Genomic DNA, 24,948 nt, shown 5'->3' on the forward strand with positions numbered 1-24,948 from the left:
ATTTCGCATTTTAACGCATTTCACCTTTACAAATAAGAAATTGCATACCTGATGCTACGCTGACGTCTGTGCTCGGCGGCTGCGAGGACGCCTAGGGCCCCTTCCTCCTCATCCCTGATGTGCTCTTTGAGTCGTTCCTGCTTCACGTCCATGGCCGGTCGCATCACCGGTTCCAGGCTGTTCGCCCTACTTCCGGCTCCGTGATTATTTCCGGTGTGATTTACCGCCGCCATGTCCAGCAGGCAGTTGTAGAAGGCCGATGGCTAAATTGCGAAACGTGCGAAAGCACACCGGGCTATCAGAGCTGATCGACTGGGATCTCATTTTTCGATCAACAATTTCTTTCTTTTCTTTTTTTTTGCGCTTTTTTTCTCCGTTTTTTTTTAGTTTCCTCCGCATATATATATAATAAAAACTATATATATATATAGATATGTACAGGCACATACAGGCTTTTTTCTTAGCGTTACCTCTCGTCGGTGGGTCTCTCGAAAAATCGTGGTAGAATGTAAAACGCTTATAAAGATCGGAAGCATTCAAAGTCAAGAGTCAAAGTACAGTGTAAAAAACGGTGAGAAAGAATTCTCAGAGTAAAGAAGGCGGCCATGCTAGAGAAAAGGCATGCCGTGATGGTGCGTTTACTTGTGTCGATATCTTACGGCGGACTCTTCCACATCTCGAACTACTGTATATATACGCTCGAGAGAACGTGTGTAAATGCAAGAATAATTGCGAAACAGTAGCGTATAAATGGTATATTGCAGCGGGATTACAAATTTTGTATTAGCGTCGCAAAGCCTGTATATGTTGATCGAGACTATGTTACGTATATAAAAAAAAAAGAAAAAGAATGAGAAATGTTTGTTCCCCCCTTTCTCCCTCGTATACGAAAGTGTTACACAAGTGGATACACAAAATGCGTTAGTAAGGAAACGCGGTTAATCTTTTTTTGAGAGACGTAATAGTACTGCAAGAATGCAATTGTTTATAGTAAGCATGCACGAAACGGGCGAAGTCCCGATGTTCTACCACAGTTGTGCGCGGTATCATTTATTTTAAACATTGCGATAATCGTAAACATCCTAAACGCCGCGAGCAACCACCGGACGACTTGTGTTTGCGTGGTAGAACATCGGATAGTTCACGCCGCAAAGATTATACAGATATGCCAAATAATCGTGGACAAAATTGAAATTCTGCTGCTTGGTATGCAAAAAACGGGTCTGAGATAAAAGTATATTTCAAGGTTTGAGGAATCTAGAAAATGCCGCTATATGGGATGTTCCAAAATATTGCACGTTTTAATTATGATTATTTCCGCCTTCGATTCTCGTGAAAACGAGAAATTTTTTATTGGAATATTTTTATTGTTGCTTTAGCAATATCGTCGTTTTTGGGACATCCTTCATATATCGGTGACTTGTCAAGTGCTTGCTAAATCCGTATAAAAAACAGGAGCTGCATCTATCGAAAGACACTTATTAAAATGCAAACAAATGAGATGCGGATAAATCGTTTTTTTTTTCGTCTATCGAACTACAAATTATTGCTTGCCACGAGAGCAAGTGATCATCAATGTTTACGAAATATTTATCAACATTTATACGGTATATATCTTTTCGTAAGCATCGTCGAACACGCTCGGGTTGCTCGCCGTAGTCGCGATTTACAGGAGCAATTTATCGAGATTCTCGCGGAATAGCTTATTCGTCAAAAACTTGAATAAATTGTTATTATGTGAAAGATATTTGGTTTACTATGTATCACAGATTGTGTGTTAAGGTGATTTATTTTGTGTCAGTGCGCGTTAATACGCGTGCGTGTGTCTGTATATAATATAGAGAGAGAGTGTGTCGAAAATGACGTGTGACGTGTAACTGAAGGAGCGAAAAATTGCTCTAGTAGAAAGCAGAAAACTGTTCTAGTAGAAAGTGATCTGATAAGTTGGGTAAGACTACGAGTCTACTGTTGAAATATCACTGGTCAAATATAAAGTGCCTATTGATTTTCTCTACACTACTGCAGTATAAAACTCGTAAGAAACCAGGAAAAAAAGAATCTTCTCGGCATTAGCTAGCAGGAGCGTTATCATCAGCTGCCGCATTAACTTCGCACCGCGTAAGAAAAAAATGCGTTTGGGATTATCTAGCATCTAAGAAAAGAGAAAACGACAAACTTCAAGTTTCCAATTCTTCGCTGCGCATGAGTTCACTTGCTTAGATATTAGATGATCCTCGAATCTGTTTTCTTGTTGAGATCAAGCGAAGCAATCGATGTCCGCGTGTAAACAATACAGCGCAATGACTTCCTAATAATAAAATAGATGATTATAACTTTCCGGTGATTTTTTTAATGACTGTTAATTATTATAGATACTCATTGTTGCACCAATAGTTTCGCGATAACTAATAATTTTTTATTATTAGGATGTTATAGATTACTTGAGCTTGTGACGAGCACGAAGTTAAAATGCTTAGAGCAATGTAACTCCAACTTCTACTACTTCAAAGAGTTCGCATCAAACTAAATAAAAAAAAAAGAGAGAGAGAGAGAGATGTTCGTCAAACGCTCGTGAGCAAAACGGACAGTCCGGCAGAATGAAAAGGAAGTTTCTACGTCACGCTCTAAAAGAATCGGCTATCGTCCAACTATACGTTTAATTAATCGAAAAAAAGGCTTGCTTGGCAAGAAAAGAGTACAGTACATGTCTAAGAGGCGTTTGTCATAGATTGAGGCAAAAGGCGGGCTATAAATATGTATACGTTCGAGAATCGATTGGCTCATCGGGTTACTTTTCGCTCTAAATAGGCTCGAGAAATATAGAGCTCTAAGAGGTGATTTACTTACACATAACTATACCGGTATTGCCGGTCGACAAAGAGCCGATATATCTACACGCGCGTACACGTGCGTATGTAGCCACGTGTCACCCACGTGTCTGGCAACAACACGACTAAAACAACTCTGACAACGTGTCATAATCGTATATATCACTGCGGGAGCCTCTCGCACGTGCGGAACCTCGCCGAAAGTTAGACGGGGGGGAAGAGATCGTCTTCCCTTCGTGATATATAGATCGAAGTGAGAGCTATTCTTCGACGTTATCCTAAACTATAGCTTGATAAAAGAAAACGTGCGATTAGAAAAAGAAAAAGTCCTCTCTGCAGAAAGGCTAAGTATCTAAGACTAGCTCGTGTACGAGCCTGATTAAAGATCTATTTAGGTATTACGTGTCTAACATGATATAAGTGCCTAGACTAAAATGTATTGCCGTGTTAATTTATCGTACGCAAAACAGCCATTTATTATTTTTTTTGCTACCTTCTTCATCGTTGATTATATTTTCTATCATCATCTATGAATATTTTTCGCCTTTTAGGATTAAATTTCATTAATTGAATAAAAGATGTACAAACATTATATTTACCCTAATTCCGGAACATGATTGTTATCTCTCTTTTCATTTTCTCTAATCTTAAAAAGTTTCTCAAATATATGACAACATAACGTAATGTTACATGAGATTTTGCGAAACTGTGGTTTATTCCGAAATTGGAAATTAATTAAAGAATAAAATTTATATGATGTTTGATTATGTTGATTTTATATAATTTTATATGATTTTATATGATTATATAATGATGACAACAGCTGTTTCGCTACGCTTTTGTGTAGTGTGTGTGTGTGTATGTGTAGTTATGTTAGTGTTAAATAAAGGGCTACTTTACAAACGAAAGACAGATTGAAAGTAATCGTATACACTTATGACGAGTAAAAAAAAAAAGATTGTGCGCGGTGTAAAATAGAAAAAGGTGTAGGTACCAGATGCACAGTAGTATATCATCTTACCATATATAATCAAAAATAAAAATAATTAATTTACAGATTATCTTGCACAAAGTGTTTCGCGTAAATATTTTATTGCTTAAAACACATCAAAGAGATAAAAAAAGTAGTGTTGCGTTAAAAAATTTATTAGTCTCACAATCAGAAAGAAAAAAGTTATTCCGTAAATCACGTTACGCTGAGACACTTTGAATATGCGCGATGCATTTCTTCTGCATCCGTCGTGTGTGCTCTGGATAATGTGTGTGAAGAGTGAAGTATAGAAAAAATTGGACTGTGAAAAGTGTTATCTTACAAAAAAACAAATGAATTATATGCTGCAAAAGATTCGCTTCTTTTCTTGAATAATAATGAGATATTTTTATGAAAATATTAGAGTGAAGATCGATAAAGAGATCGGGGAAACTTTTGCAGTACGTATTTAATGCAAAACGGACGAGTGTGGTTAGAATTTAAACACAAATCGTACAGCCAAAAGAAAAACGAAACAGTGTTAAGATAAGATAATAAGTAAGAGAAAAAGTAAGTACTACCGCCTGGGCTGCAGGACTTTGCCCAGCATTATCGTTATCGATAAGATCGTTATCGTTCTGGAAAACAAAGAAAAAAGACACAAAGAGATGATTGGAACTTGTGTGAACATCTTTCCGATCCAAGTATATTAAAAAAAAAAAATAATAATAATTCGATCGGTAAATTAACTATCACTGTTAAGTACTCTAGATATCATTAATCCGTTTGCTTAAAAAAATTCGTAATTATTTTCTCATTCTAGAGATCTCCAATAAAAAAATAATAAATATCGTGTTCTCTGTTATCTAAAAGTCTAATCAAAATCCATTCAAAATTTTCAGGCTATCTATGATATACAAATATCTTCGTTCAATCGATCTATCGATTGTCATTAAAAGAAACTTTTCGATGAATATAAACGTAATTTTTATCTAACATCAATTTTAAATAGATGATTTGTATTAATAAATTATTTAAAAATAGATTAATGACAATCGATAGCTGATAATCTATATTAATTACTTGCACAAATTTCATTAAGATACAATGTTCGAGTAAGATCACATCTAACTGTTTCTACAAACAATGACTTAACTATTATGGATAAAGTGAACAGTTGTGAAAATAAAATAATTGTGAAAATAATTCGACTAAATAGTTTGTTGTGTTTCTTACTGTTCCATTAAGTTTAATGGGACTACAAGTGGAAAGGCATTATTTTCTTCCTGCTATTTTATCCCTTTGAATAGTTAAATTTATTTTCCAGTAAATTTGAAATCAACTTTTACGTAAGATATCAAGAGTACAATTTAAATATTTAGTGCAGATTCTAATAAATCTACAAGTTAATTCAAATATATCTATTTATTTATTAAAAGTATCTCCATTTGTACTCGAAAAAGTTTTCGTGACAATATCCAAGCTCCGAGTGATCCAAGCTAGACTATACGAGATTTTCGGAAAATACTCTATTCGCAGTTTCACTCGCGCACGGCTGTCCTATCACGAGGAAGTCAACGACAAACATTCGCTCGAGCTCCATTCTCAATCGAGATCCTCGATTTCGATTTTCCGTTTCGATTTTCCCGCAGCAAAAGTTTAGAAGGCACACACGATAAAATCATTTATTTTAATACATATTTATGTACGTATTGATTTACGTATATTGCTCTTACATTTAATTGCTTACTGGAAACAGGAAAGTCACACAAGAAAATCGTAATTGAAGAAACACGAGAGAAACTTAATACTAGGAACGTATCTTTAAGATCTGCCGTCGTTCTTATGAAAAATATATAGATTTAGTTCGACAGAAGACAAAAAGAAAGAGAGAGACTCACCAGTTCGGTGGACTTTAGCTGACCAAACTTCGTCGACCTCCAACTTTCGAGTATCAGAAGGCAGACGTATATCTTACCCACGGTGACCTTGTCTCTGCCCAACTCTGAAAATAGAAAATCATCGCGCGATCATCAATGTCGCAAAATGCATATCGTTGGGTGGTGAAGAATGAACTTTACCTTCGTTCCTAGGTATCAAAAGATCTAACATCTTTTTCGCTTGTAAAGGCCAGATACTCCTGATCGTGTCCCGCAGTTCTTCATTGGCTTGATTCATTTCGTCGGCTGAAACAAAGAGTTGGAATTATTCACATATCGTATGAATAATTATTGCAATAGCATGACAAATAAAAAAGAAATAAATGCATAATAAGGCATTTGATAACATATATTATCTTATAACGTTTATATTATGATGTAATTCTTAACAAATACATTTTTCTAAGAATAAAAGATTAAAATATCGTTGACTCTGATTTTAAACACAAAAGACTGAAAAGACACAAAAATTGAGGAAAATCGAATTTATTTTATCGACAACTGTTTATTGCAAAACGACAATAGCCACTTTCTTTTTCGATGAACTTACCGCATCGCATTTTTATGCTGAGATTCTCGCGAATGAGGGCGAACAGCGTTGTAGTGAAGTTCACCTTGCCGTCACCGTCCATCGGCATATTCATTCTGATGAGCTTCTTGTACGCGAGCCGATTCGGGCACTTGTTGCCAAACCCCAACGGCGGGTCCATATTCTTCAGCATGTCGTACATCTCCGTGTAGTGAATCTTGCCGGTGGCATTCGGATCGTACTCGGCCCAGATCCGCACGAACTCGTCGAGATGGTGGGCGCCCAGGATCGACGAGTCCCGTGTGAGATAATCAAAGTTGTCCATGATGACAGCGACGAAGAGATTCAGCATGAGGAACGAGCAGAAGAAGATGAACGACACGAAGTAGGCGTAGGCGATGTTGGAGCCGCAACCTTCCGGCCCCTTCTCGGCCTTCGCGTCGCAGGTACGGCCCTTTACGCAGTCCAGCATGATGCTCGGCCAGGCCTCCCCCGTCGCACACCTGAGAAAATCATATCTTGAGCGTTTCTTTTACGCTTTTCGTGTCACGGTGTTTGTAACAAGAATTGTGATTACTTTAGCGACCTAGCGCATCACACATGTGCCGCGATTATTACGCTAATATTCTCAACCGCATGCAGACCTTCCAATTCTAACTTAACCGATGTTAAATACCCAACAAAGTCGCCAAGATTATTGCAGAAAATTGGCGACTTGTATACCTGAGAATATATACGGCTATGTATACACAAATCCATATTTGATAATTATTTAATTTAAATTTTGGTTTAATTAATTCAATACGCCAGTCCATTAGGGACTCGATATTATTATCTCGTAAAAACAATCAAGTTTACCGAAATGTTTCAAGATTTCGAAATTTAAGATAAAAGTTATTATTACTGACAATGAGAAACACTTATTTCATTCTGTCTTGTTAGAAAGTTAGAAAATAAATCAATTTCATCGTGAGTGGATTTGTGTTGTGAATATTTATATATATTCTCAAGTATAAATTCTTCTGTACTACAAACAATCCCAAGTTAGTATTTTTAAGCAGCACCTTATTGCAATTGCAAAAAAAGTTAAACTAAAATAGTTGCAAAATTTCATGCGATATTCTGGCAAACTAAGACATTGCCTCTTTTGCAGGACACGTTAAATTTAATTTCTATAATCTCCTCAGTCCTTTAATAAAATCCTAAATTTAATAAATTGCTACATGCATCCTACTTGTACATAAGAATTATATATAAAAAAATAAATAAAAAAATTAATTACATAAAATAAAAATCGATTATTAAATATTTTGATTCAAGGTTATTATTAATAGGTTATTATTAATAATTTTTTAACGAGCAGTACTTTCATATATTCTGTTTCGAGACTGAGGAGAAACAAACAATTGGGCCCAGTCCTCTTGCAAGCGCGTCATGCATAAGGCCCTGACAGTTTACGCAACATCAAAGGCGATACTAGATATACTGCGAACTTAATACGGCGAACTCAATTCTACACGAGGCTGCTGTGTATTATTCTGTTTGCTCTGAATATGCCGTGTCATTTAGTCTGATTCTGCTTTTGTGCTCGATTTAGTGCTGGGAACTTTACAGTACGTGGTTGGATCGAAGCGAAAAGGCCTGCTGTGAACATACATCCGGAAATAATACGAATTAAACGATTAGAAGACTCCGCGATACTCGTGATAATTGGGACGCTCAACGTGAGAATGGCGTAAGTTGAGAAACGACTTGACTACTTTTGGACCGGAGGTAGTATTTATATTTATATTTATATTTTAGCTTGAATGTAATTTTAATAAAATGTCTAAATGTTTTCTTTTTTTAATTTCGATATATAATTAAATAATCTTGTTGAATATATATTGCAGTGGGAATGTGTAAGAGAAATTAAAATCTTGAAAATTTTTCCACATCTTAAACAAAACAAGTCGGTGCAATCTATTTTTGCAATACTTGCAATACATGACCAGTGCCACGTAAGCAATTCCATTAATTAAATCCTCGTTACGTGGACGTCACCAAAGATCAATCTGCTTTCGCATCACAATCCGAGAAAACTTGGATCGTCTTCTGCATCGTGCTCTCGCAAATCGTGACAAAATGATAAGTGATAGGTAGCTTGCCGCAGAGCGTGAAAGCTCATTCGATCGTTTTTGCAAAATCGCGCTGACAATCGCGTGGCTCAAGGTCAATAGCTAAACAGTTAGCTAGATTCCTCTGGCGTCGGGCGTTACTTACCGAAAAAGCAGCATCAGACCTTGTATGAAGCTTTGGAAATTGTTGTGCTTGGTAATAGAAGTATCAGCATCCAGCGCGATGTTACCGAATACCTGAGACCCACAGAAAGAAGAGGGCCGCAGCCAAAAGGCACGAGCGGCATTACAAATTTGCGTCACCAAATATATATGCTTTTTTTTTTCTTTAAGTAATAACGGAATATCGAACGGAAATAATTGGAATGTCCTCTGCTTTCCTTCTCGCTGGATGACCACCATTTTCGATCTTTTGTATCGCTTCGATCACAGTATTTTGTGTATGCGGTTCTGTATATAAATGTAGTATCATAGAATTCAATTCTAACTACAGTTTCTCATACTTTTTCTTTCAACAAGTACACGGTGTACTCGAGAGAATCGTGATTAAATTTAGGCGTTAAAACAAACGGTTAAATTATTTACGTCCTTGAAAACTCTGATTTTATAAAGGTTTTTTCCTAACAAGTTCTAATAACGGCAGAACATCAGCTATAATCAATATAAGTTTATGAAAAATTATATATTATGTAAATATACATATTATGCGATACAAGTAAAGTACTAACTAATATAATTTGTAATAAAATTCATTCTCTCAAGCACCACCTTAATCAAAACTTCAAGACTTTAACGCAGGCATCACTATAAGAAACAGACTTTTCTATAGGGCTTGTTACTAATTGGGATGAGTCACAACAGATTAACACGTCGAGCAGCTTACTCTCGCGTTACAGCTCATGCCAACAAAGCATTACTCTAGAGGTAAGTTACGACCACACTTTTATATATATTCCCCTCGACTTCTCGCTCTACGGTCGACTATGTATCTCCCATCAGTATCGCACGAGATCTTTAACGGTGCTTCGCCGAGGGCCGGAAAAGGACGGCTAGTGATCGAAATTGCGTTCATAATATTATATTTTTACCAAATAACTGCTATAAGCGAAACTGAAGCGTCATAAAACATTTAAACATTGAAGGCACATGTAACAGTTTTTCTTTTATAATGCACGACCGATACGAAAGTAAATATCTCTCATGCTAGTCTTCCGTGACGTCGTAGGGCCCTCTTACGATACATATTCTGCGAAACATCGTGAAAGATCGCGACGATAAACCAGCTGTGCACCAAAATCGTTTCCCTCTCACGTACGAAGATAGACTTTAAGTGGACGAGTAAAAAAAAATGCTTTTTAATTTTAGAAGAAGGCAAAGCCATTAGCTTATTTCAGTAGCTGTTTCTTCGTACGAAAGGCAAATGACAATTGGTCAAAGGTCGTCTCATTCGTCACCGTTCGAACCGGCAGTCAATCTAGCTGCTCGACTCACCGAAAAAGCAACATAAGACCGGCGAAGAAGGACTGAAAGTTGTTGTGATCATCGATCGCTGTTTCCGGATTGTTCGATATATTGCCAAAGACCTGACAACGGACAATTTCAGGGTCACTTAATGGCCACCGGGGGGATCTGCTGTCTGTCACTTAAAATTCCCAATCTGCAAGGTTGCGCGTGCCAGAAACTATTTCGAGATTACCTCGACGTTTCTCACCCGACTCAAAGCTGAGATAATTACATGGCTCTCGCTTTTAGCGAAATCTAAATGACGTTGCACGTTAGCGGTAGCAATTCCTTTACTTTGTCGACATTGGCATTGATCTTGAAGATCATCGGCCAAGTATGTCTTTAATCAATTCAAGAAGCTACTATTTTTTTTCCGTATAAAATCAACTACCAAAAAAAAATCTTTTCTATGCGAGACCAAACATATCCCATATCTGTTTCCTTCGTGTAGAATATATTAAGATAATTATTATTCGGCTTATATCTATTTCTGTATAATAATAAATTTAATCTTGTAATATTTTTCAATTATAACTTTCTATCGCATTAAACTTTTAGATCTTGCTGTCAGTCAATTAGTTGCTTAAAATGATCATGTTACTTCAATCCTGCACCCTTCTGCAGCCCCCAAAAGTGCATTTAATGGAATTCGTAGGGACTTCCCAAAGAAATCGAAGCAACGGAAGAGGGATTCATACCTGCATACCGATGATAGCGTAGATGAAGAACAGCATCGCTATTAGGAGACAAACGTAAGGCAGAGCCTGAAAGAAGATAGATTTTTATTATCGTTATCTCGATAATTAATCGTAGCTGTAGAAATTGATGATAAATAAGGCTAAATTTACAATTGAGAATGCTGAATAATAAGATTCGAGTTAATAATTGTCGCACGTTAAATTGAAAATAATGCGAGTCAACGATAAAAAAAATCAGGATTTAATTTAACGTGCTTACTTTGAAGGATTGTACGAAGGTCCAAAGTAAAATTCGTATCGTGTACCCCTGCCTGAGTAGTTTGATCAGCCTGGCGGCGCGAAAGAGCCTCAGAAAGCCGACGTTGATGAAGTTCTCCTGCAGGGGACAGAGGAAATTGCACTTAACCCCACAATATACCGACTCCTTATTGCGCGCCAGGACGGAGCTTCGTACGTGCAACGTTTCGGCATTGCATACCAACGCGTCGAAGGATATATCAATCGTTTCGGCGTGTTGCATTTCCCTATCCTCGGCGATGCACGAACGAAGCTGTCTCGGAGTGAACTGACATTTTCTCGCTGGATGTTAAAAAGGAGGGCGGCAGTAAAACCTTCGTTGAACTTTCAGAAGACCTTTTTTTAAGAACGCAAAATTACCTTCGAAAAAAAGGTGGAACTAATTGTGATAGAGTCACTAATAACTACTCATAATCATAAATAATCATTAGTATTATTGTAGAAATAAATAGGATATTTTTTTAACAAACAACTAATTGTATTTCTGTTATATTTCAGTAGATTAAATTAGTGGTTTTCTTCTTTTTCCTTATTAAAAATCATTCTCGTCTTTATACGAATTTAATTTTTATATCAGTACAAGTATAAGTAGATTAGTTCCAAATTAATGCGTTCGTGTGATTTAATTAATTAATTAATTTGTATATTAATACAAGTTTAAATGGATTAGTTCTAAATTAATGCGTTGATGATTCTCAAGTTTAATTACATACATTAATAAAGAATTATATTTTAGTATAATAATTGAACTATTTTAATTATTGTAACGCAATTGCGTAATAAATTCGTAATTATGTTAACCCTTTTGCTGTAACAATTGAACGTCCGATTGTGTTGCGTCGAAGACTCTTAATCTAAACGAAGACGATTAATAAGTCGAGATCGAAATAGATTAGACACCGCATCCATATGCCTTTAAAATATTGTCTGGTAATGTAACTACAGTGTATAACGACTATCTGAATTTGTGATATTCAGTGTTGTAAAATGTTCGAGACTGTTAGTGTAATACGAATATAGTTGATGTATTCTGAAAAGTACATGCACAGGATAAATAAACGGGATAAAAACATATTGATCCAAAAAATGACTTTTAGGTAGGGCCTCGAGAAAAAGAAAATATTATTTCTGAAACCCAGTTGTCTTTTTGCAAATAATCGGAAATAAAATTATGTTGATTATCATCACCATTTTAGCACAATTGTTGCTAATATGTAATATTGTTATATGTAACAATAATAACATATAAAGATATTTATATTTGAAATCATAATTGCAGCTTATCGAAAAAGAGTCACAAAGAAGATTTATTTGGATTTCTACGCAGCGAAACTAAATTTAGAGTTGCGGCATTTAATATTAATTCTGTACTTACAACGTCATAACTTCCTCCAACTTATGTCGTTAACGTATAAATTAGATAGTAATTTTATACCTTCTTTTCTAGCTGGCTACCAGTGAACAGTCTGATCACGTCCCTTAACTGGTCCTATTACAGAAATATGTGAGATTGCGAGATTATTCCATCCCCAATATTGAGTTTTTGATCGTTCAACTCTTGGCATTTTGTACAATAAGAGCAGAAATACTAACGACTGGCAATCAACATTAACGATGAGTAGCTTCGTAAGCAGCTCACTTTGATAATCAGGACCAATACTCACTTCACGATAATTCTATTCTGTACTTCTAAGACATATCTTTATGAAAAATATTCTGCAAGCGGCAGGCAGCAAATATACAGATTTCGACACAAACTTTTTACTGGATATTTCTCTGAGATTTGCAAATCAATATTATTCATATCCTACACATATTATCGGCTAGATTGTAATCGCTACATCAGTGGAATCGAAATAACATCACTATGTGATTTGGAAGGAATCTTTCGGCAATATACCCTACACGGTATTTGCTCCTTTCCTTCTTCCAAACTACAACTGACATTCGTCAATCTAAGTCACAGAATATCAGATATCACAGATATAGAAAGAAATGTTCCTAATACGAAGAACGGACAGGATTTGTATCGGGAACATGTTCATGTTTATGTATATATGTATACATCTGTATGTATGTACAGAGCTGTTTTACTATATATTAACTGCGTAAATGTATACTGTGCAAATGTAGCGATGTACAGTGTGATGTATGTATGTAGCGTATGAATGCAGCACGAAGCTAAAAGGTAATACAAAAGTACTTCGGTTGTCGTAATTTACCTGCTAGCTCGTCACACGGGTTTTGCACGGCGAATCTAAGTAAGCAGCAAAAGGGTTAAATGAAAAGATAAAGGTACACATCAAGCAACACTGCCGCGACGATTAAGGGCCATTTTTATAAATGCGTGTTCCGATGAAAAGCGCATTCCGACAAATTCGTCTCGATGGGAATTAATCTAGCATGTTGAAACAATCGCGGTGGCGAACGATATTCAATTTTCTCTTGCCAAAATTAAAACACCCTTGTATCCTGCGATAAAATGTATAACATTATTTTCTTCAAATCTTAAAATATAAATCTACGTTTTAATCTTGATAATTAAACGTTCGTTATAAATATGATGATCAAAATAATGTTTCTTTTTCTATAAAAATTTTATACAATTATGTTATATTTGGCATACACAAATGTACCAAAACGTAAAACATCTCATCTAGCTCGTCCACACTATATGATCACTTTTATTTGCGTCAACATGCAAGATCCTGACATTTGGCGCGACTTCGTCGGAATAACTTCTCATCGGAGCAAACAATCATAATCACAGCCTAGCCTCGGGTTTCCTGAGAGATTCCCGATTACATGTGCATATACCTGGAAGATTTCTATTACGGGTTTTAATAACTAATTAACACACTTATACTCTTTTTTCTGCTACTTTCCGGTGCTCTACGTACCCCGAACTCGATCACGAGAGCGTCCACGATGCTGCCAATCACCGTGATGAAGTCGAAGGTGTTCCAGGCGTCCTTGAAGAAGTTCTGCTCGCGAGAACAGTTGAAAAAAATTGATTAACAAAGTGGTCTCATCGTCTCGATTGATTATTCATTTCTACTACCCCAAAGCTCGCTAAACAGCTCCGACACGTTTTCCATCGCAACAGATGCAGATCAAAACTCAAATAATTATCGGTACACGATTCTGTACACAAGCAATCAGAATCAAGATCAAGACACCATGAAGAGTATAAGAATAAAAAAGAATTGCCAAGAAAAAAGATTCGCAATTTAAAAAAGGAATATGTAGTCGATGAATAAAACAGATGTTTTCTAATTTCATATAAAATTATAAATTCAAGAAGTATCGCTCTAATTAGATTTCATGCCTCCACTTCGTGAATATGAACGAAAATCTATATAGAAGATATAGTCAAATATAATTTCTTTCAGAAAATCATTTTGCGTGATATTTTTCATGAGAATATTTTTTAAATCACATTACGTACATTTAAGATTTCTGCGTTGATATATTTAAGATTTCTTACCTTTCTGTCGCTTATTCTAATCAAAAATCATTTAAAAATAAAAGAAATAACGTATGCAAACTAATGCTCCATCGACGAATGATCTATTACTGTCTGTTTGATTCTTTTATAATCTTCTTATCCCTCGTCGTGTCTTGATTTGTATAATAATAAATATCAATAGCAAGCAAGTAATTATTAACATGTTCAGTAATCTACTGAACGAACTTGGGAGTAGCTCGAGTGTCTGTGAGATGTTTGCTTAGCTACCACTAGAAAAGAAACTACGAGTTCGACTTCGAAATACAAAAAAAAGTATAACACAAACTGCTTCTTCTGAATGTACGCTATTTATTTTGTGTAAGAGTGCCTGTGTACGTGTGTTGTGTGCGTGTCCGTGTTCGTGAGCACTCCTATTATGAACGTAATACTTATTAGATTGAAATTCTGTAACGTGTGCCTTTCTGAACGGTGCTCCTGAATGTTGTGACAATCGTTGATCAGATCTCTTCGTCGTAAAATAATTTCAAATTATTTCCGTTTAATCTTTTGTGACGATTAGTAACTTTATATTATTTTAAAATGTAGCAAACTGCTGCAGCAATTATCAAAGGTAACAATTGTTTATTTTACAAAATGTGAGCTCTTGCATTTCAATATATAATAAATTTAATATAATTTAACTAACTAAATGATTAATAAAAGATATTTCTACATAATTTTCATTGTTAAGTTTTAGTCTTTTCATTTTTTGTACAATTACGATGGAACAATGTATAAATACTTGTAGAATTTATGAAGACTTGCAGAATTTCAGATCCATGAAGACGAAGACATCTGCTCGCAAAAATTTCTTTTAAAGCGTTTAACCAAATCACACGCTTTAGTGATCGATGATCGGCTATAAGTGAGGGGATCTCTTCTAGAAAAGTATCTACGGGAACATGCCGGTAATAGCAAGCAAACTAGAGAGAGAGAGAGTAAGAGAGATAGAGACACGCGAACTTGATATTCAACATTTTTCTACTTTCGCCAGAAAATAGGAGTTGTCAGTTGGATATTACGCAGTATGTTAAAAAACGCAATATTAAATTAATTATCCAATTTCTATAAATTTCTTGTATAAAGTTCGCATCAAATAGTTCATTTTTCGATTTTCTGACGATTTTTCCACAGTAAAAATGTAATTAATCGCTGCTTTTGTTTAAACTATTTGATTTGCAGCACTACTTTTTAATAATTATTGTATAAAAATTTAAAAAACAATCGTTTTATAATTAATCAAACAAATCAAGATTTTAATATCTACTTGTCCTTTAGAAGCTTAATTAGAGTTATTTAGAGTTTTTTTGTTTAATTAAGCCGTTTAATAATAGTTCTATTAATTCCTTATATTTACTAATGTTAAAATTTGATACCTATAGATTTCTAACATTCGAATGAAGGAAATTCAGTGATATAATAATTATTTTAAGTGTCCTGTTTTCTGGCAATTGCTACCTCTTAATAACCATTCAAAATACTAGTAGAAATTTCGTATATCACACACAAGTTTACTTTAAATCTTGATAAGTCTACTTAAGAGTCTACTTAAAGGTACTTTAAAGGTACTTTTCATTTTCGCGCTAAACAGTTTCGCGATGTCTCGACGTGTTCCCTTCTGTTCCTCTCGCCAGTTTTTAGGATCCCCACTTTCTTCACGGAGAATCCTCCGACCGGTAACATCACAGAGAATCAATGACGACCGGTGAGTGATGTCGGTCTCGATGAGAATTACAAGTGGTAAAAATTTGCAGTGTGAGTCGAGTGAGAGTGAGATGGAATTAGAGTGATTTAAGAGGCTTGTTTATACCTTGCATCCGAAGGCGACGAGTTTAAGGATGCACTCAATGAGGAAAAGGAAAGTGACGACCATGTTCACGACGGTCAAGAAGTCCAATAAAACTGGCGGCGCTTCGTGATACTACAAAACATGATACACCCAACACACAAACGTAACACAACCCAGACTCTAATATTTCTTTGTGCGCCCTGCATATATATCTATACGTATATCCCTTCGTCCTTTTTTTTTTTTTTTAATTAGTCTGTATTCGATTGGTCCCTCCATCTATTTTTCTCGTCCGAGTTGAACATTGCTACTAAATTGAAGAAAAGATATTCTTTTTTCGTCCACAAGATAAACGTTACTTAACCGAGAAATGTTTGTTTATTATTGCTGTAGTTCTATTTCACGGTGTGTAAGACCGTGTTCTATATAATTCGTAATTATAGTTTTCATCTTTGTATTTTTCTTTTAAATCTTTTCCTTAAAACTTCCAAATTAAAGGTTCGTATTTTAATTGTAAATCCCCAAAATGTAAAACTTTGTAGGGAAAGATAAATTTTTCCATCAACTTCAACCGCTATCTTGTAGATCGTCAAGTTGCATTGCCTTTGCATCATATAATTATATTACATTATTGTACCGTAAATAACAGAGACACAAAGATTATATTGTATATCAAAGTACATCCAAAAATATTACAAACACACATTTATGTATATTATTTTACAGATTGCTTTAATGCAATTATCCATTATATAACCGTTTCATAAAATTATTTCTAATCAAAATAACCAAATCTGATCTCTTATTATTTTATTTATTTCTTTTTAATAAGAAATCTCCCTGCCAAGTTACCAAGCAAGTCTAACCAATCTCTCACAGGGTGATTTTTCAAGAGACACTCGTCATACGTATGATACGTAAGTCTCGATCGGTGTGTGTGTACGTTGAATACGACATTCAACTCCGTGTGTGCTGAGTGTGTGCATGTGTGAGACAGAAGTTAATGCGTTTTCCCACAACACAATGACATGCGTGCGTCAAATAGGAGCGAGGAGCGCTTTTGCGACTTCTCGGCTTTAGTTTTGTCGCGATCACCATATAGATCATCGTTTTCATCGTTATCATTATCATCATCACATAATGACGTAATCATCATTATCGTCATTATCATCTTTATCGTCGTTGTCGTTACTGTCATCGCCGTTATAGTCATTCCCAACTCAACAATACGCAATCATAATAATTGTGATGTACACATGCGAGGGTCAAAAACATATCAGCTCGTGCAAGTGATCACGTGCGGATGCAGGCAAGGCGGGCAAGGCATGCAAGGGATGTCAAAATAACAACGCTTTCTTTATGTACATCTTTCCTCGACTTTCAAGGCTTCCTCTTGGATTAATTTCCCGCCCGTTCTCGGTTTGAAAGTATTTCGAAAAATCAAAATGACGAACAAGAAAACAGAATGCACAGAAGATAGAGATAAGGAGTATGGAAAGAAGAAATATAGACAGAAAAAGAGAGAGAAAGAGAAAAGAACAATAAAAAGAAGAAATAGATAAACAGAAAGAGCAAGAGAAGTCAGACGAAACTGAAAATAACCCGATTGTGAGAGTTATGTTCTCAATTAATCATGTTTGAGTATCTATGAGTGCCATATGAAGGTTTGTGATGTATGAATCTTTGAATGTCTGTATTATTTGTAAGTGTAATTTTGCACTTCGTGTGTTAGTGTAAACTACATGTTAATTAAAACTCTAAGAGCGCATTTATCAGTAAATTATGAGCCTTATTACACATCTTTCATCAGATATAAAGCGTAATTGTAATGAAAATAACACAGAACATTAAATTTTCGCGGAAACTCATTTTAAAATATTTAATACTACGATCGAATATCTGTGTGCATGTGTGTGTGTGTGTGTGTGTGTGTGTGTGTGTGTGTGTTTTGGTTGAGTGAGTATGCGCGTGCGCGCGCGTATAAATGTGTGCAAACAATCGATAGACATCGATATTTTGCAAATATCCGATCGTAGTGCGAATTTTTTCAGCATCTTGTACAAAGTCAGTGTAATTGGCTTATTGTCATAACGGGATAAAAGAAGAATAAGTTAATATCATAAAAAAATAAACAGAAATAAAAAATGCAATTTTAAATTTACAATTAATAATTTAATCCCATTATCATCGTGTTCAGTGTGATTATGAATGTAGGGGACGACTTCTGGGAAGATTTGCATTGTTTCTGCTTATAGCATTTAATGTATAAATACATTTGTGGTAAATACATTTTATATCCAATTAATTTATTTGTCTTTTTATTTTGTTTTTGTCAAAACTTTGATTCAATTATATTGATTGTGCCTGATTATGATCTCCATATTAAAAAGACCACCAAACATTTTCTTTTGAAAGTCAAGGCCTCAGATATCCACAGTAAATAAAAAAATATAAAATTCATTAAATGAATAAAATGACCCAAAAAAAAACACATACGGCTTGAAAACACCGATAAAAATGTTGTATTTTCCCATTTAGCATCGAATCTTTAAGAAACATATTCAGACTCAGATTCGAAAGTGAGAATAGAGGAGTTCAAGTGCCTTAAAATGCATTTACACGTCAAATCTTCTCAGATTGCCCTGAAGCTCGATTACGTGTACAGAGCTGAGCATTTTTTCTTTGCATACTAAAGTACTTGTAGAGTTTATCTGTTGATACAATCCCAAGGACAAAACAAAAGTACGAGTAATAAAAAAAAAAATACAATTTTTATCTAAATCTTGCAGCTATATCCTTGCACAGTAGGGCACCATAAAAAAAAAAATACCATTCTAATTCTATCGAGATACATATCTATATATTCGTACGAAGGTATATTGAGAAATGGAAACGCTACAACTACTCCGACAGCATCTAGCGCTTGTTCAGCCCTGCGCACAGAAAGTTCACTAAATAGTATACTCTATATATACTTGTAGAGGTATACACGCGCGAGATAGAGAGTATATGTACGGATATCTCCGGAGTACCGAAAGTGTCCCGATATTGTCGTATTGCTACATCGGTACTCGCGAAGAACCGCTTCTAAAATTACCTTCTAATAAGCGGCACTTACCGGGCGACGCGAAAAGTGACTCCCTCGCAATTTTCCTCCGCTTGTTACAGCATTCTGATATTGTTTTATTGAGAAATTAATGTTACGTATACTCAAAATACGTTCAACGTTGAAATTATTTCAATGTTTATTAATTATCTCAACAATACGTTTATGTCGCGCGATACGACTGTCAATTATTTCAACAGCGGCGAAGAGATTCGGTAAATTTCTTCAGACCTTCTGATTCCGGGGAACGGTCACGAGGAGAGCCACCTTTCGCACGACTCGACTTGGCGAGAGTTTTAAATTTTAATCTCGCTTTATTCGGAATATACTGAGATTAGAGTGGGATGTTGTGCGGTATGTGGAGCCTACCTTCACGCCGAATGCTGCGATCTTCAGTATGCACTCGACAGTGAACATCCCCGTAAAGCACATGTTCATGTACTTCAGCGTGTTCTTGTACGTTTCGGTTTGCTGATGGAACTGCAATGCATACACTGACAAACACACGGCCGAACAGACAGACATACGTACGTACGTACAGGCCTAAAATCGCGTGTCTCGCGTAGACGAGACCTTTTTTTTCTCTTTTGCTTTCTTTCGACACGACCCTCTTCCCTCCTTCGATCACCGTGGATGAGGAAGGAAGAAGCGGCTCGGTTTTTCTTTTTTCCACGATATTCTGTGCACCGATACATGAACATTCTGTGCTGCGCAATATATACCGTAAAACGGGGTGATCACACCAGCAGGATGAAAAATTGCCTTGAAAACAGAACGAAATACACTGTGAAATTCAAAATTGCAATTTGTGCAATTAAATATATTAAATAAAATTTATTTAGTAGTTTCTTCTGTTGATTATAAATTTAATATCACGGTTAAAACCGCTAATGAAATCAATATGCAATTATGTGTTTAAAAACGCGAGTAATTTTATACAAAAAGTAATTTATACATAAGAGAAAAGAATTTTAAATGGACATAATATTTACACATTTACCACGATAAAAACCCTTTGAACAAAATAATCTTAACATTTCGCGTGAAATTAACCTGCTGAAGCATTATCAACCCCTTCATGCTTGTTTTATTTGCATAGCGCTGTAGAAATTGCATCAAATACCAGAATCATGTCAAATAACATCAAGTAAATAAAGCTTCTCGAGGTAAGAATGAAAAAGTGTATAATGAAATTCCAAATAAATCGTTATGCTCGAGAATGATTCGCGGATTTATGTTACGTGTCAGCTCTTCGGGTGTCACGAATTGGTACACAGTTTAGTCGTACATACGTACGGAGTGTAAGATAAAGTGCGAGAAATATATGCAAAATCACATATACGTAAAAACGTACGAGTGATGTACGCTTATTCGTAAAATGTAAGGGGGGACATTTTCCTATTGTCGTAAAAATTTATATGTGTACCATTTATATGTGAGCCTAATCGGTATGCGTGTACATTAAAAATGAAAACGTTTGTTCTCTTACATTCCTGCGATATCAATTCGTCTTTCGGCGAGTGTGATGCGTATATCAATAACCATGTGTACGTGGATATAACCAGTACCATTACCTGCACTTCGTAATGTATGTCTCTCTAATCGATCTGTTATTTTTTCTCAGATTTCTCACGAGTAAAACGTATATATTTTATATTCGTGTGTACGTTTAAAGTCTCTCTTTTTTATCACTGAAATTTTTACAAGATGTAACACGAAAGGAAACTATCGCGAAACTTCTTGTGTTACGTTAAATAATTTTTTTTTCTTGTCGTTGCGTCCGACGGAGTCCGTCATTCAGAAAATTCCCGATATACAATCCATTGATCCAGAAGACCCAGTCGATCATCAGTTTACGTCAGCACACGTCTGATATCTCTCATAGCACCGTTAACATCAACGGTGCTATGAGAGATATCAGACGTGTGCTGACGTAAACTGATGATCGACTGGGTCTTCTGGATCAATGGATTGTATATCGGGAATTTTCTGAATGACGGACTCCGTCGGACGCAACGACAAGAAAAAAAATTATTTAACGTAACACAAGAAGTTTCGCGATAGTTTCCTTTCGTGTTACATCTTGTAAAAATTTCAGTGATAAAAAAGAGAGACTTTAAACGTACACACGAATATAAAATATATACGTTTTACTCGTGAGAAATCTGAGAAAAAATAAAATCTAAGTTAAATTTCGAATCGTTACATTAATAGAAGCGTTAAAATGTAAGCTTATTATTAAACATAACAACGTCGTTGACCCTCTTTCTGCCGTTATTTCCCACGGAGTGTGGGACCGTAGGTGGGAGTCGGTGTCTGAAGAAACTAGTCGAAAAACCGATAAAGACTGTGACAAACAAAAAGAAGGAAAAAGAGAAAGAGATAAACGATCGAAAGATATGTAAAAGAAACAATGGAACACAAAAACACTTAAACACTTAAAGTGAATGGACTTCCGGAACGAAAAGAGTGCAGTTCAATTAACGAAGGGATCGACAGGAATCATGAAACTTCACTTTTCGAAGTGCTCAGATCTCTTTGCAATCTTCCTTTTCTTTGTGGAGGAAGAAGGAGAGGATGAAACGTGCGAACGTCTCGTGCAGAGTGTGTTTCTTGTCGCTGTAAAACACACACACACATTCAGCAGATATCTAATATTGCTGTTTCGTTCATTTTCTAATATCGGTCGATTTGTGTCTTGACGGCAGCCAGCATGCAACACGCAGTTTTGCGCGTGTGTGAAAAGTGCGGATGGACACCCTATACACATACACATACATCGTATCAGCCGCAGCTATGTCGAACGAGGAGACAATCAATTACAATCAAAGTATCGTGCTAATTAATTTGCATTGTATTATATTATGGTAATAAATAAATGAATGTATTATTTACTATATATATCTGAGAGAGATTAAAATAATTCATTTTGTGACTTCAAAGTGAAACATCATACATTATAGATAAAACAAAAACTGTAAGTCACAAAATATTGTCAATTATTCCCGTTAATTATTCCAATCGCCAGATACTGACGGGCAACATATTTTCAGATAAAATACAAATACATAATACATAATTTTATTGATTTTATCATTTTATACATTTTATTGCTTTTATTTATCATTTTCTATTTCACAAATTTTTCCTTTCAAAAATGTCAAAAATACACAAATTGCTTTTACAGCGCAATAATAAAATATTGTTGTCTCCTCGCTCGTGTGCAAGCGTGCCGAACAACGTGAACACATCGTGTTTTACTTGATATGTGCTCTCAAGACCAGGTGCAGTGCGTGTGGAAGTAATCTGAACATTCTGTGTTTCTTTTTTCTCAGGCAAACAAGTCCGACCACAAATCATATAATTGGGCGTTGCGTAAGGATTCGAATTAACATAATGTTTATGTATGTGTGTATATATATGTCTCTAATTCAGGCTCAGGCTGTGATCTCGTTTAAGAGAGACAGAGAAACGAGGGTAGATATTCATCTCGTGCGTTCAACTGTACTAATTAGAGGAATTGGAAACCAAATGAAGAAACTCAGATTAGAGTATAGGACTCGGCTCAAGACTGAAAGCGTGCGTGAATCCGTGTGGTCAGTTCTCTCTCGTCGAATGTAACAACGGTGAATAACTAGAATTTGAAAGCAAATCAAATTAAAGACAAAGTTCGCGGAAAAGATGCAGCGGGATTTATGGTAACAATATATGTAATTACTAACAATCAGAAAAGTTAATAAAACAGATATATATATTCAGGGAATAATATTCAGAGAATAAACTCTTGATCTGTAACTCAATTCAACATTCAAATCTATTCAACCATCGTTATTGATCCAATAAATTAAACAATACATAAGGAGAACAATATAAAAACAGTTGAATAATTAATTATTAAATTAGGAAAATTTTTGAGCGGTTCTCTAATAATTTTGTAATTATCATAAAATCGTTAAACAGTTTTGATTAGTTTTTTCATCGAAAACTAATAAAAGAAGTACCATAAGTGAACACATCTGTTAGTAATTTCATTACAGTTGTAAATTTCTTTGCATTGCTTTTATTTAGCTAAAGATTCAATTACTTGATTTTAAGTTTAAAAAAACAAAGTTAAGTTGCTATTTAGATTATAATATTAAATTAGATTTATTAAGTTATTTGTGAAAAAGTTATGATTGTTATATTTCCTGAGAGAGATATCAAGAAGAAAAAATCAGACAGCTTACGGGCAGGAGTTAAGGGTGCTAAGAACAATTAACACGTGGATTCTCACGTGCAGGGCTTATAGACGCCAAAAAGGCGCAATCTATCGGCACCCTGGTTTTCTAAGTCAGTTATACCAAGCGGGGACGAGTTGAGGTGCAACGCTTCACCCCCGTTACCAGTTAAAACATGGTATTAGCAAGGCAAATGCAAGAGTCGAACGCACGTTGTATTGGTGTCTGTACATGTGTGGGGATTAGACTGATGTTCGAAAACGTGTTTTTTCTTCGCACGTCTTCGAATAAGTCTGCTTCGTCGAAGACAAGGATACAGCGGCAATCACACATGCAATTGGAATGATGGATCAAACAGAAATCAATTTTAAGATAAAGAAAAAAAATAATATGAAAATATACGGCGAAGTTAAAGCAGAATAACCGAATAAAAAAAAATTTTTATTTTATTAATCTTTAAAACATTGAGATAAGAGAATAAATTTATATTGTAAGTAAATAAATTTGTGTTGAAAGTAAGTAAATCTATGTTGTGAGAATTATAAAAATTAAAATGTATACATTAAATTTTTAAAAAGTAGCTAATTTTACTTTTTCAAATACTGCGATCACTATGTAGTCTTTATATATTTATAGAATAATCGTAATTAACGCACTTTTATAACAAATAATCAAGTTTTATAAAAAAATATTTAATATTTTAAAGATTTAGGTATCATTGATTTACATTTGCAAAACTTATTCATCAAATATTGGGCATGAAATATAAGGCATTAATTAAAGAAAAAAACGCAAGATAAATTCTCTTAAATTAAGTAAATTCCATATCAATTATTGTTAAAAAATATAACACTATACATTAATCGTTCAATTATTAAAAATATAAAATATTTTTAGAATTCAGGAAACAAGGTGTAGAAACGAAAAAAAAGAAAACAAACATTATGTCGTTCGAGAGGAAAAATTTTTGCTGGAAGAGTTTTCGGGGAACGGGATGAGATAAAATTCGACATAGCTGTGTACACGTATTGATAAAATACAAGGGTGTACAGTTATACAGAGAAAACGATCAGAAAAGGTCAGCAGGCAAGAGCAACAATGTCCTCGTACGTAATATAACGTGATATATAGACATGGTACAGTCATTCGGTATTACGTACTCTGCTTGGACATGACATATTCTCGTTTACGATCTCGCGTATCTTTGTTAATGCTAACAAGAGACGAGACTGTTTGTCGATTGGTTAAAGTTGCCGATAGACCTAACGGGTCTTACGCCAAGAGAACGCGCGGATATTGAAGAAACTGGGAACGACAAGTATCGCAGGACGCAAAGATAAACGGGCGATACATCGCAATACCAAAACTGAGGCATAAGCAAATTTTTATTCCTAAGTTAAAAACTATCTCAAATTACTTTCTCTTTAAGTATAAAGAAAAGGATTT

General features: G+C 35.2%; 1 protein-coding gene across 16 annotated transcripts in view; it reads right to left on the reverse strand.

Annotated features, from left to right (window-relative positions):
* Window positions 1-24,948, reverse strand: part of Cac (calcium voltage-gated channel subunit cacophony) — a 169,843-nt gene that overhangs the window by 17,738 nt on the left and 127,157 nt on the right. For 9 of the 16 annotated variants that reach the window (XM_077418698.1, XM_077418697.1, XM_077418704.1 and 6 more), the window contains 10 exons: window positions 19,655-19,765; window positions 13,783-13,866; window positions 10,845-10,961; window positions 10,586-10,651; window positions 8,530-8,621; window positions 6,289-6,770; window positions 5,880-5,984; window positions 5,700-5,803; window positions 4,380-4,436; window positions 49-263 (listed from right to left, as the gene is read on the reverse strand). In XM_077418698.1, the coding sequence (XP_077274824.1) occupies window positions 49-263; window positions 4,380-4,436; window positions 5,700-5,803; window positions 5,880-5,984; window positions 6,289-6,770; window positions 8,530-8,621; window positions 10,586-10,651; window positions 10,845-10,961; window positions 13,783-13,866; window positions 19,655-19,765 (1,433 nt within the window). Of the gene's footprint in view, window positions 1-48; window positions 264-4,379; window positions 4,437-5,699; window positions 5,804-5,879; window positions 5,985-6,288; window positions 6,771-8,529; window positions 8,622-9,875; window positions 9,968-10,585; window positions 10,652-10,844; window positions 10,962-13,782; window positions 13,867-16,200; window positions 16,312-19,654; window positions 19,766-24,948 lie in introns of all 16 variants that reach the window. The other 7 variants (XM_077418699.1, XM_077418696.1, XM_077418711.1 and 4 more) reach the window with 6 other exon arrangements.

The sequence above is a fragment of the Temnothorax americanus genome, unplaced genomic scaffold (assembly GCF_048541705.1).
Source record: "Temnothorax americanus isolate GAGA-0224 unplaced genomic scaffold, ASM4854170v1 Scaffold5, whole genome shotgun sequence".
NCBI classification, from domain to species: domain Eukaryota; kingdom Metazoa; phylum Arthropoda; class Insecta; order Hymenoptera; family Formicidae; genus Temnothorax; species Temnothorax americanus.